Source organism: Crinia signifera, chromosome 4 (genome assembly GCF_055691185.1).
Source record: "Crinia signifera chromosome 4, ASM5569118v1, whole genome shotgun sequence".
Classification (NCBI taxonomy): Eukaryota; Metazoa; Chordata; class Amphibia; order Anura; family Myobatrachidae; genus Crinia; species Crinia signifera.
In genome coordinates, this window is record NC_139220.1 from 284387866 (window position 1) to 284402096 (window position 14231).

The 14231-nt window shown below is 46.2% G+C and overlaps 1 protein-coding gene across 2 annotated transcripts in view; it reads left to right on the top strand.

Annotated features, from left to right (window-relative positions):
- Positions 1-14231, top strand: part of PIWIL2 (piwi like RNA-mediated gene silencing 2) — a 188391-nt gene that overhangs the window by 91465 nt on the left and 82695 nt on the right. For both annotated transcript variants that reach the window (XM_083184821.1, XM_083184820.1), the window contains exons 11-13: positions 5484-5672; positions 7074-7158; positions 12896-12982. In XM_083184821.1, coding sequence (XP_083040947.1) covers positions 5484-5672; positions 7074-7158; positions 12896-12982 — 361 coding nt within the window. The remainder of the gene's footprint in view (positions 1-5483; positions 5673-7073; positions 7159-12895; positions 12983-14231) is intronic.

Sequence of the window (14231 nt, forward strand, 5' to 3'; positions counted from 1 at the left end):
TTGAATATATCAACTATTTCTACATTACTCTGGGTCCCAAAAAACAACTGACCTAGTAGGGATAAGGTCCACCCGGTAATCAAATTTTCCCTGTCCCTTTGGGACAAAGTAACTAAAGAGTATAAATTGATAAACACCCCCAATACCCTGCTGCCACTGTGGGATAATCCCCAATTCCCAGTAAGTAAAGAAACATCCTTTAGGAAAAACTGGTCAAAACGAAAGTACAGTTATCGGCTTTGACTATATTTTTTTCAGAAAAACGTTGCATTACCGCCTGAGGATCAAACTTTTTTGCAGGGGGTTTCTCGGCTGAGGCCTCCATATAGAGAACCGGTGGCTCCTTGGGATCTATCTTTGTTGTCGGTTTTGCAGAAACCGCCCTTTGAGGTCCACTTACCTGAAATATCTCACTTGGAAGTTAACCTTTTTGTTAGCTATTGCTTCTGCTAGAATGGTTTCGTAGTTGGGAGCCTTATCTAGTAAATCTCCATTTATGGTCTTTCATGAGGATAGGGCTGTGTTGAGAACAGTCCCTTAATTTCTTCCGAAAGTTTTTCATTTAAATCAGGACATTGTTATTCCAGTGTTTTCCCCGTCTGAGGGGGTAAAAAATAGGAACAAGTTAAAAACTTTGGATGTGGTTCGCGCATTGCGCATATATGTGGACAGAGTGAAAGATGTTCGAAAATCAGATCTTTTGCTGGTTTTATATGATGTTCATAAAATAGCTTAGCCTGCTTCTAAGCAGACCATTGCTAGTTGGCTGAGGTCTGTTATTGCCTTTGCTTACACAAAAGTGGGTAGACCAGTACCTTCCAGGATAAATGCTCATACCACCAGGTCGGTTGCTACCTCTTGTGCGGTGCGCCACGGGGCTTCGGCATACCAGGTACTGTATGTAGGGCTGCCACTTGGTTCTCTGTTCACACAATCACAAAATTCTACAGGTTCCATGAGTTTGTGTCGGAGGATGCCTCATTTGGGCGAGCAGTGATGAGAACTGCAAACCTGAACGTACACTCCCAAAGGATCGGCTCTTGAACGTCCCAAAGTTGAGCTGTGTCACCAAGATGAGTGAAAGAGAAAAGGGGATTTTTGTAAAAACTTACCATTCGAATCCCTTTCTCTGATCTCATCCCGGTGGCACAGCGATCCCTCCCTTTACGCTCAGTAAGTAATACCGTTTCATGTGTTGTCAATATTTATTGGTTATACAAAATTAATTGTTCATATTAATATGTTCAGGCGTTGTACTGAGTTAATGTATCCTAGTGTGCTTTAGAAGTTGAACTGAAGATATCCGGGATGAGGAAGGGACGAGCCTGCCTCTCAAGTCTTTAGCATAGGTGCCTGGCTCCTTCGGATGAGATCAGAGAAAGGGATTAGAACTGTAAATTCTTACAAAAATCCCTTTTTATGTCTGATCTGTCAGATCGGATGACATTCCATGGTGTGTACCCATCTTAGGACTACTAAAAGCCTCTCCACTGTAAGAGCTGTTGTAATGTAGCCTTCATCCCTCAACACTGGGTCTTATAACAGAGAGTAATTTCTCTGTACTCTGTAGTTCTGTCTGTATGTGTCTCCCCTGAAGAGACTATTGCCTTGAAGGCTGTTCACCCCTTTCCTCTCTCACAGGGCCGTGTGTTTGTGTGTGATGCTATCTGATGCATTACTCACAAAAGAGAAAAATCTGGCCCTTCTCCATTTTTGTAAGCATTTCAGCATTCTGTGCGGAGGCTGCGTATTATTTCTGTGTGGCTACCCACCCCTGATTCAGGTCTCTGCATTCTCCGATCCCTCTCATTGCAGGAGACATCACAGAGAGTGTTTTTATTTTCTTATTATTGTTTTTTCCCCCAACTTTTTAACTTCTGTATTTAAATTTTCAGAATTCTGCTTTGCTAAAGTAAAGTGTAATATCAACAAAATTATTAGTTTTCTGAACATTCCAAAGGCCGCTGTTAAAACATTGTCTGCCATTTGACAAAGTTCAATTGCTTAGTAACACCCTTTTTCTTCTGTCTTCTAAGCGCAAAAAAGCTTCACCTGTTGCTTACTCGCTGCAGCATTCTGCTTCAGTGAATATTAGGACATGTTGTGTACAGCTGTAGTTTTTGGCTTAGCACTGATCACTGAGGAGAGCACAATCACATTTTAAAGGCAGAAAGTTGCATTTGATTGAGTGCACTACACCTGTGTGTTATAAATTGTAGACACAAAAAGGGGTATAAATAAATTGCACTGAAAGTTTATATACTGGGTACATTTTTTTCTTAGGTAATCAGTGGTGTGATACATTTATGTTATACACTGTACACAAAAATGCAATTTTAGGTACTTGTGGAGTATCACGGCTCCCATGACCTGCATCGTATGCAGATTGTATGCTAAACATCGCATGCGATGCGATCGCACCCGATTTTGCACTGAAATGCATCAGAATGCATTGAAATGTGTATTAAACTTGTGAAATGCCCCCAAATGCCATTTTTCATAGTGCACCACCCCCACTATCGACGTGAACCCAAAGCGTGGCGAGCGCAGCGGTACGCGTCCTACGACCTTTTCATACCCCCACTATCCACGTCGGCGTGGAGTTGAGAATAGAATAGTGTGGCGAGCGCAGCGAGCCACCGAGCCCGAAGCGTGGCGAGCGCACGCGGATACCTTCACAGCTATACGCGTCCCCTCCTGGGCTTCACAGGTATCCGCGTCCCCTCGCGTGGCTCGCTGCGCTCGCCACGCTTCGGGTTCGGTGGCTCGCTGCGCTCGCCACACTATTCTATTCTCAACTCCACACCGACGTGGATAGTAGGGGTATGAAAAGGTCGTAGGACGCGTACCGCCGCCCCTCGCGGGCTCGCTGCGCTCGCCACGCTTCGGGTTGACGTTGATAGTGGGGGTGGTGCACTATGAAAAATGGCATTTGGGGGCATTTCACTAGTTTAATACACATTTCAATGCATTCTGATGCATTTCAGTGCAAAATCGGGTGCCATCACATCGAATGGCATCCGATGCGATCGCATACGATTTTTGAGCTAAAATGCTAAAAAATCGGTAAAACATCGTATCGCATCGTATGCCATCGTATGCCACTACATATGGCATACGATGGGGATGCGATGCCATACGATTTTTGAGCAAAAATGCTCAAAAATCGGTAAAACATCGTATCTCATCGTATGCCACTACATATGGCATACGATGGGAGCCGTGATACTCCACAAGTACCCAATTTTACACTACCGCAAAACACAGGTTTTGGTACTTGTTTCCTAGCACGGCGCCCATCGGGTCCCATCGCATACCTTAATTTAAGGTATGTGATGGGACCCGACGGACCCAATTTTCGGGCTTTTTTTGAGGTTTCCCGACAAATGTAAAATCGGGTCCATCGCATGCGATGCAACCGACCCGATTTTACATTGTAATGTAATGTTAAATTCCTATGTAAAATCGGGTCCATTGTATGCCATTATAATGGCATACAATGCGACCAATGCGATGGACTCGATTTTACATAGGAACCAATGTTAAATGGCCCCCATACCCAATTTTTGATTGTATACCCACCGTGATGGGTAATTTCTATGTCAAATCCCCCCCATTGTTAATGCCACCCCACGATGAACGCCAACCCAAAGCGTGGCGAGCACAGCGAGCCCGTGGGGGGCGGCGGTACGCGTCCTCCGACCTTTTCATACCCCCACTATCCACGTCGGCGTGGAGTTTACATAGTGTGGCCGAGCCACCGAGCCCGATGCGCGCTTCGCTCGCCTTACTATATAAAATCAACTCTACACCGATGTGGATAGTGGGGGTATGAAAAGGTCGGAGGACGCGTACCGCCGCCCCTCGCGGGCTTGCTGCGCTCGCCACACTTCGTGTTCACGTTGATTGAGGCGTTAACAATGGGGGGGGCATACAATGAAAAATGGGGTCTGGGGGGCATTTAACATTGGGGCCAATGTAAAATTGGGTCTCAGGGACCATTTAACATTGGTTCCAATGTAAAAAATCGGGTCGGTCGGGTCAATGGCATCGCATGCAATTTGGTTGCATGCGATGCGTTTGACCCGATTTGGGCAACCCGATTGCATACAATTAAAATCGGTGTCGCCGTACTAGGAAACAAGTACCCAGGTTTTTAACCTGTGTCAGCAGTGGTGTAAATGGGGTAGCTGGTGGGGCAGTGTCAACAAGCTTGATGTGCTGCTAGTTTTAGAGAGTCCCCATCGTGCTGGACGTCTCACTCCTTGCAGTGTAAGAGGACACATCTGTAGGTGTTTTCCTGGTGCGCCTCTCATTCTGGCTTCATTCTGCTTAGTACAGTAATTGTAGCTGAAGGGGAACAGCTGCTTCATTAAATATTAAGCTCCATTTACTTCACCAGTTCTTCTTCATTTTAATTGCGGTTTGTACACCCACACGAGACACAGCTCCAACTTCGCGTAGCGCAGGATTTATCAATGCTTTTGCAGAAATGAAGTAATTGTAGCGTGTGTAGATTTTTGCAGTCCCGTTGTGTCAATAAGAGTTTTCTTCATACTCGTGTACACTGACCATCCAGTTCTGCATCAGGATTAGTGGTTCCTACAGCTTGCTCTCAGTCCATTCTCCCTCTCTTCCTTTGATTGTCATTTTGCCTCCACTGTGATTACCTCCTCCTACTCCTGCATCTATAGATGTGTCCCAGATCCTTGCTGCAATCATGGAAAAGGTGCTCCTGCTATGCCAGGCTTGAATGGCACCTGGCTAGTGCATGCACCTTCCTCCCATTTACTTGTACAGTACCCAGCATGCGAATGAACATGTCCCAGCCCTCTACAGCATACTGCTATAGGAAGCAAAGCTTTAGCGTGACACATCTGTTACCACTCACGTGCTGCTCCCCTCTTCTTGAACTCACTCCCCCGACCTTTAAGACTGTCTAGCAGCGTGTATTATTTCAGATATCACCTATATATGCACTAAGTAAATATGTCCTCCCAACCCTTCCGATTTATCTCTTACCCTCTGTATAGCTCATCTCTTCCCAGTTCACCTATCCATTCCTCCCCTACTCCTGTAAGCTCTGGTCAGGGCCGCCCACCTTGTTGGTTCTCACTCTGCCCCAGTCACAGTCGGCAAGTCGCATCCTTTATGTCTGCCCTTTCACAGACAATGGGTCAGTCAGTGCTTCTGTAATATGCATAATTAATATGCAGTATATTCATAGTTTCCACCTAAGTCCGTTTAAATCTTTTTTTTATATTGTATTATTTGTATGTATCCTTGTAATTTTTCCTGTACAGCGCTACGGACATTTGGTGGTGCCATATAAATAAAAGGTAATGACAATAAAAAAGCAGCATCGAATAAATACAACTAATGGCTTTTTCATTTTCTAGGGTTTTCCTGTATACTAAACATTGAATCGCTAATTACAAAAAAATGGTTTCTTTATCATCATCGGTTCTTTCTCTTTTTTGCAGGCATTTTTTGTACCAACAAAGCCGCGAGAACTTCCAAGATGAAGTTATGAAGCAGCTGGTTGGAAGCGTTGTAATTACTAGATACAATAACCGTACATACCGCATTGATGACATTGAGTGGAACAAATCCCCAAAAGATGTCTTCACATTGGCAGATGGCACAAATATTACTTTCCTCGAATACTACAGGTGAGAATCAGGGTGTCCGTGTCAGAGCTGTCAGCTGGAGGAATTTCCTACTGGTCCCCTGTTCCCAATTGCCTTCAGCATCCATGAACTGTGAATTCAGCCAGTGCCCAACCCATACATATGTACACAGACACAGGAATATCCCAAAAGATGAATTGGTATGTCCTGTCAGTACCTATGAGGAAAAATTTCCTCCTGTGTGCACAGACATCCCCACCCTCATGTTCCCTCCTCCATGCCTACCTGTGGGTGCAGTAGTTTCTGAGGGAGCAAATCCCCCAGAGTGGTGTAGACACAGTGATGATTGGCTCTCTAAGAACCATCTGTTCCACCAGGAAGCTTCTTACTACCCTGTTACACTGACAATCATAGTACATCTTTCTCACTTTGTTATTTTTTGGTCTGCGACATCTTTTGATTACTGTATGAATTGGACTTCCTACGGCCTTGACCCCTGTATCGTGCTTTAGCCTCAGACACACGGGGTGACTTCAGGCCTGTGCTGAGCGATGCAGTTTAGCTCACATCGCTGACACACATGCTATGCACCAGCGATGTGTCCTGAGCAATTTATGCTGACCAGTGTTCTCTGGTAAGAACACTGACGATCTAACTAGATTTTTTTCTGCATGCGTGAATGATCTAGGCCATCAATATCGACGCATGGGACCGCCTAGAAATAGGGCTGAAATCACCCTGTATGTAGGATCTTTAGATGGGTGTGGTATAGGGTTCCGACAGTCGGGATCCCGACTGGCCAGACTCAGACAGCATGGTGAGCGCAACAAAGCCCCTTGCGGGCTCGCTGTGCTCGCCACCCTGCGGGCACTGTGGCTCAGTACTCTCGCCACCTATTCTATTCTCCCTCTATGGGGGTCGTGGACCCCCACGAGGGGAAAAAGCGGGTGGCCGTCGGGCACCTGTCTGTCAGCATTTTGACAGTCGGGATCTCGACGTTGGGTAAATGACTGTCAGGACCGCGTCCGACACCCCTTTAGACTGGTGCCTTGTGGCCGTCTGACTTTATTTTGACGTATTTTATTGACAACTGTTTTGCTTGTAGTCTCATATATCCAGAGCTGGGGACAGTCTCTGAATAAGCATTTACAACTACAAGCCTTATACTACCAGCTACAGTACCAGAGATCCCTTTTGCGTTAATGTACAGGGACTGCTAAACACAAATACTACAATTAGCCTGCTTCCAGAGATTCACTTCTGGTATTTAACATCATGGCAGTTATGATGGTACAAACAAATGTTGCTGCAACATAGCATTCCTTTTCTCTGTATATCTGGAATATCATACATTTTAATGTGTTTAAGTACTTGAATTTGTTTGTATTTATATGTAGTGTCATTGTTTTTATGTCTACCCATTTATTTTATTTTGTCTTTTAGTAAGAACTATGGTATCACAATAAAAGAAGTGGATCAGCCACTGTTACTTCACAGGCCAAAGGAAAGAAAAGATACTCAGAATAAGGTAAGCTTATTTCCTGACCTTACATGCTGCATGCGTTTTACATGCTAAGATCAGCACATGCCTGGCAGGTGTGGTGGTATGCATGGTGGCTGCAACACAGGTGTTTCTATCCAGCTTGTGGAATTTATATTTGAAGTATGTAGCAAGTGGGGCTTCTCTAATATATACAGATGTGTCCTTCTACGTTGTAGCTGTGAGAGGCAGAGTGTCCTGGGGCAGCCTCTTGCCACTGGCTCCTCCTTTAATGCTATGGGTAGTGAGAGCATGCATAGAGGAAGATCACAAAACTAGATACCAATACAGGCCCCCAGTGACCCAGGGAATGTGTGCAGAAGTGTCCTGTAGCACCTTTGCTGCTGTTCTATCTACCCTTAGTTTGTCATAAGAGGAGTAAAATCACTGGTGGCGATTCCAAGACTCTGATAATGCACGGGGACAGTAATGCATGACTGAATATCGCGTCAAACACTGCACTGCATTACACCCAGGGCTGCATGTTCGTGTGACAGGTGCAGGTTACCCTTGCCAAAATTAGCACTAGCATATGAGAGTCTTGCAGCTGGTCCTGGTATTCTACAAGAAAGATTAATAGATATTGCACCCTTAAGGATGCCGCCTAGGTAGCTCTCCTGGTTACTGGTATTCTGCCTGAAATAATTGAATTAATTACTGTCCAGCTAATTTACAGCCTTGTCTTTTAATGTGGGAGCTTGTTCTGTAAAGGCCCCATACATTAGGCTTCGGACCTAATCTACTGACAACTCCCCGGGGGGGTCACACACGATTTGGCACTTAATGTGCCAAGTTTTGCATGTGATAAATCGCATGCGATTTATCACATGCAGTCCCCGGGGAGCTTCAGTCAGAGGGAGCTGAGCAGAGCGGGGTAGGGGGGCTGCAAGCACAGAGCCAGGTAAGGGACGCAAAGAGGCAGTTTACTCACTGGGCGGCGAGGGGACCAAATTGCCGGATAGCGTAGGGAAAGCCAGGCAGCAGCGGGCGCACATAGAAAAAAAACACACAGAAATGAATGGACAGCCAGTGATTGGCTGAGAGCTCTCAGCCAATCACTGACTGTCCATTCATTTTCTATGTGTGCCCGCTGCTGTCCGGCTTCCCCCACGCTACAGGGTCTCTGGTACCCATCACTGCGTTCACCGCCCGGACCACTGGCTCCCCTGCCTGGCTCCTTGCATCAGCCTACCCCGCTCATCTCCCTGCTTCCCATATGCCACGTCCCCTGCCCGCCTCCAGGCTGCACATAAGATTTACCAAATCTTATGTGCAGCCTGTCCGACCTCCCGACCCGATGCGCACAGGACCACAGGACAGTATGTCTGCACATACGATTTGGGCCAATTTCACGGCCCGATCCATCCGAATTGGGTGAAATCGGGCCCAAATTACACAGTGTATGGGGCCTTAAGACTGGGAACTGTCTGTAGTATAGTTTATGTTATATCAGATGGACATTGTGACATATCCATCAGCTTTTGGTCACCCTGCTCACCAGGTCAATCAACTTCTCAGGTATGCAATGTGTTTGGGAGTTGTCTATAATAGTAGATTTTGTATCATTTTCTCTGTCCCATTATCAGACGCAGGCCTATCTTTTTTATTTATTTATTTTTTAACCAAAGAGGAGATTTATGTACTTTCCTGTAAATTCTATTTCTTCAAGATCCATGGGAGACACAAGGCTTGATGCTGGTATAGAGTTGGACAGATAAGGCACTAAACAGTTACAATTTTTGCCTCCGGGCAACCCAGACTCTTCCTCCCCTATACCCTGCCTCCAGCCTAGGCAGCCAGTTAGTAAGTTAGCAAGCCCAAGGCAGGAGCAAGAAGAGGAAGTAAGACCAGTAGACACACGGGTCCAGTTATATAGAGAACAGTGAAACAGAAAGACCACAGGCTATTCCCAAAAATAGGTGTGTCAGGATGTCGCATACTTGTGTCTCCTATGGCTCTCAAAGAAAGAGATTTAACAGGTAAGAAAATAAACCTCCTTTTCTCCATCACTGCTTAGAAGACACAGGGCTTGACGCTGGGTTATCCTAAAGCAATTGCCCTAAGGGTGGGGACATGATTGAGCTGTTCTAGAACCCTTTGCCTGATGGCTGAATCCTTGGAATAAAAGCTAAGAAATGTGTGGCAAACAACCACGTACCAGCCCTGCAGAGCAGTGGGACCACCAGAGGCTGCCCAAAAAACACTAACCAATCTGGTGGAATGTGCTTGCGCTGTAGTCATGACCTAAAGATCAGAAGCCACATAAATATGGTGAATGGTCAAACGGAGTCATTGAGCCAGAGTCTGTTTAGACACTGGCCAACACTTGTGAAAGCCATAGAACACAAAAAAGGGCCGCACCAGGAGATGACTAATACCCGTTTTAGACAGAAAAATCCCAAAAACTCAGGTATTTCCCGGATACAAAAACCCGGGTAGAACTAGGCAGCAAGGTGCTGACCCCCTTTCACACAGGAGCAAAAACCCGGGTATTTCCTGTGTCGACCCCTTCCACACAGAAGCCATATTTTTTCTGCAAAACTCTGTGTGTCATAAGAATAGGACAGTTTTAAAGGGACACACAGATGAGGTCATCAAAAGTGGGTGGTGACTGCTCACTGCAGTGCATTAACCATGGCATGACACAAGGATATGTTGTAAACAAGTTTTATTGTTTTTATATACTGGAAGGTACATGTTACCTCACATGGCTGTCAGTATATTTGCAATGTTTGAGTACACTGTGGCATCTTTGACTGTCCCAGTCATCTGTTTGCCGATATCCTCCTCTCACTGCCAGCAGCTCTCACCTCTTGTTTCTACCAGTGAGCCATGCTATCCTTTCTTCAGCTCCCTAATGACCTCAGAGGCCAGCCCTATTGCCATGCCCTCCCAGCCAATCAGAGAGGCCCATCCTCACAACCAATCAGCCAGCACCCCACCAGGAGAGCCAATCAGTGCCTAACAATGTGTAATAATCCCAAAAACCCGGGTCGTTTCCTTTCAGACAGCCGGCGACCCGGGTTTTTGGAATACAGACCCGGGAAAAACCCAGGTAAAATCCTGGGTTGAAGCCCTGGCATTTTAGACCCGGGTTGACCCTTTCAGACAGAAAAAAAATCCGGGTCTACCCTCCTGGACCAGGGAAATTCCCGGGTCTTTTTTTCTGTCTGAAAGGGGTATAAGGCTTTCCGGAAGGCCAGACCTACAATCTCCTGGTTGATGTCAAAATGAGAGATCATCTTGGCCAGGTGATCCAGCCGTGTCCGAAGGACTTCACAATCAGGTTGGAAAATTTAAAAGGGAGCACGTTGCAACAGTGCCCCAAGCCATGTATTTTTCGGCTGCTGCAATAGCGAGAATAGTGTTCTAGATCAGCCATGAAAAGTCCACCGAAGTCATTGGCAAAGGTGGAAATGTAAGGACCAAAGAAAAGTCTTATGGAACCACTGGAGGAACAAATACGGGCTGAAGGACTCCCTGCAAAAAGGTCCAAAGAATGTCGGCTTTCGTGGAAAGAGGAAAAGGCCTGCATCGAGACCTTCCTGCAGAAAAGAAAGGAGTTGGGAGAGCTTAAACACCTTTGGGTTATAGCCCCAAATTGAACACCAAGAAAAGTAAATCTGCCAGATTTGGTAATAAGTTCAGGCAGAGGCTGGTTTACATTCAACATAGTGCGAATGACCCTGGATTAATAATCCCTTTGATCTCAACGGGGATGTCTCAAAGTCAACCCTGTCAAGCATTTGGGAGAGATCCGGGTGTAGACACGGGCCCTGAGTTAGAAGATCCAGGCACAGAGGAAGACAGATCGGAGCATCCATAGAGAGGCTGAAAAGGTCTGCTTCCCAACCTTGTCTCGGCCAATCAGAAACTACAAGAATCATAGAATCATTGGTTCCACCCTCCCTCCTAAACCTGCAGTAGACCCCTGGAATGAGCAACATCGGCGGGAAATGAACATGAGATCGGTTGGCTAATGTGCCAACAGGGTTTTTTTCCACCCGAAAAGCTTTCGGATCCTTGGTTCAAGAACTGAACAGTGAAAGTCTGTAATTGTAGCTAGATGCCATCAGGACTATGTCTGCCATGCCCCAGCGATGTACACATCCCAGTGCAGAGCCCATTCCTAGGAATGAATGGTTTGGAGGCTGAAGTAGTTTGATTCCCAGTTCTGAACCTCGGTATGAAAACCATTGACCGAGCAGTAGTACTGTGTTAAGCTCACCTGACCATTCAGCTCACTTCCTAAATGGTAACTCACTACGAGTGCCACCCTGAGAGTTTATGTAGGCGACCGCTGTTGCATTGTAGGACTGCACCTGCACTAGGCAGTACTGAAGCAACAGCTGTGCCAGACAAAGAGCCCAGACACCACCTTGAGCTCCAGGAGGTTGATGGAGACACAACTCACCTGTGCCATCCTGAGACCTTGGAAGGACCGCTGGCAAGTGACTCTTTCCCCACCCGCGCAAACTTGCATCCATAGCAAGGAGTACCCTCTCTGGAAACCAATGATGACCCCTTTGCAGATTCTCCAATTGAAGCCACCACGATAGGGAGAGCCATGCTTCCAGAGAGAGGGCAATCATCTGGGTCTGTATATTGAGATGGGACCAGGTCCACCTGGCGAGAATCTCCTACTGAAGCGGATTGGAGTGGTGGAAACCAACCTCTTTTGGCTCAAGTATCCCCGGATCGTTCCCTGTAGGATCTGAAGAATCCAAAAAGACCCCCAAATGGAACATCTCCTTAGTTAGGACCACCGATGACCTGGTCTAAAAGATAATCCAGTCATTAGCTTGTAGAAGGGTCACTAACAGACAAAGATGAGTTGTAAGGACCACCAGGGATTTGACCATGATGAGCAGTTCATCCCAGTACGGTACAATCCTGACTTCCCTATGCCTGAGGTGAGCCACATAACAGCCCTGACTTTCATAAAGACAAAAGGGGCTTTGGAGAGAACAAAAGGAAGCACTTGAAACCGATAGCTTTCCTCCTGGACAGCAAATCAAAGAAAACGCTGATGCTCCAGCCAAATATATACATGCAGATTGGTGTCCAGGATGTCCAGAGAGTCCCTGATATCCCCCGGTTCCAGTGAGAAAAATAAAGAAGAAGAAAGAGATGTCATGCGTAACATTGGGATCCAAAGGTAGCTGTTTAGTGACCTGAGATTGTGGGGTGAACGAAATGCACTTTTGCCAAGAATAGAAGAACCTCTACCCCTCTGCCACCTGGGGACAAGAAGGAGGACTCTGGAGCCCAGGATAAACTGAATGAAAGGACCAAAGTATAGAAGCTTGTGACCTTTGAGTCGCAGAGGAAGGAAGGGAGAAAAGCTTTGATGCTGCCAGAGTTTTGACAATCTTGTCCAACTCTGGCCTCAAAAAGAACTGCTCCTGTTTAAGGTAAAGTCTCAGCACCTAGTGTTTCCTCTAGGATTTTTAGGGCAGGGTGCTGATCAGAGTAGGGCACATTTTTCAATAGGGAGAGCACGTTTTACGGTAGAAATTTGGTAAACGATGAAAATCTAGAATGAAGGATCAACACCAGCCACCCTGTTTGGTACGGTACAGGGATCATTCTAGTGCATTCCAACTGGCCCGTTTAGAAGAGTATAATAAATTGGACACAATAGCAACCTTATACCATATCTAAATGCACCCAGGCCTTTTGGGGATTATATTGTACTACTCACATTTTTGTTATTTCATCTCAGATGCCAGGTATGGTTCTCCTTCTTCCAGAACTTTCTTTCATGACTGGTATTCCTGAGAAATTGAAACAAGACTTTAAAGCAATGAAGGTAACTCAGTGGTTACATTATCTAGAGGCGACTGGTGTGATGCGGAAATGGCATAGCCCTATACAGTATGTGGTGTATTATGGGATTTATAGTGACATCTGTCTCCACATTCTTATGTTGTTTAGCAGTCACTAACAAACAATTTCAATGTACCTTGCGTTACCTGGCTCACATGTACAGTATATAGTAACAGAGTTTTCTTCTAAAAATATCTGCACTTGGACATATAGGGAAACATATCCTAGGCTGAGCATACACGCTAAAATTATCTGGTCGATCTTTGCAATATCGATGGATTAGCCAGATACATGCAGCATATGCTTATGGCCAACCATTTTGAAAATATCGACTGGTCGGGCAAGCTTTGTTGTCCAGCATGTCCGACCGACACCCTATTTTCTTAGTGTCCGGTTGATGTCTGCCCTACCATGGCCGACTGATGGACATTTCCCATTCCTTCTTCACGGGAAGGAACGAGGGTCTTACCCTGCGGCCGAAGCACCAGTATCAGATCTTATACACTGTGAGAGATCTCACAGTGGGGCAGATGTATTAAGCCTGGAGAAGAGATAAATGCAAGGGTGATAAAGAGAGATAAACGTCCAGCTCCTTACTGACTTTATTCAAACACAGGCTGTAACATGACAGTTAGCAGGTGATTGGCTGGACGTTTATCTCTCTTTATCACCCTTGCATTTATCTCTTCTCTGGGCTTAATACATCTGCCCCAGTGTATGTCCCGGATATCTGTAGTGCCAGAGGAAATGTCAGCATTTCTTTAGCAAATAGAGAATGAAGGGCAGATGTATTATAGCGTCGCTTATCGCGCCGCTATAATACTTCCTGCTTCACCTCATTAAGGAGGGGAGACCGACAAGATGTATTAACATCTTGTCTGCCGAAGCGGGGGAGCGATAACTCCCCCCTCTGGCGATATCCCCTCCTGGAGATAGCACATCAGTTTACACTGATGCGCCGTCTCCTCCCCCCTGGCTGGCTGAACTTGGCATGCACGGGATCTCGCTACTCACGCGAGATCCCCAGCGCAGCCCAGAGCCAACAGCAGGGACAGCACTGTCCCTGCTGTTGAGATAGGGCTTCGCCAGTGGCAAAACCAGCATTGGGCGGAACGGTTAGTGATGCTGACCATTCATACATTCGGCCTGCTATAGCATAGCGCTCCTGTCCTTTACCACACGCTGGCTCCTTCATACAGTACATGGGGGAGAAGCGTTATCCGTGCACATGA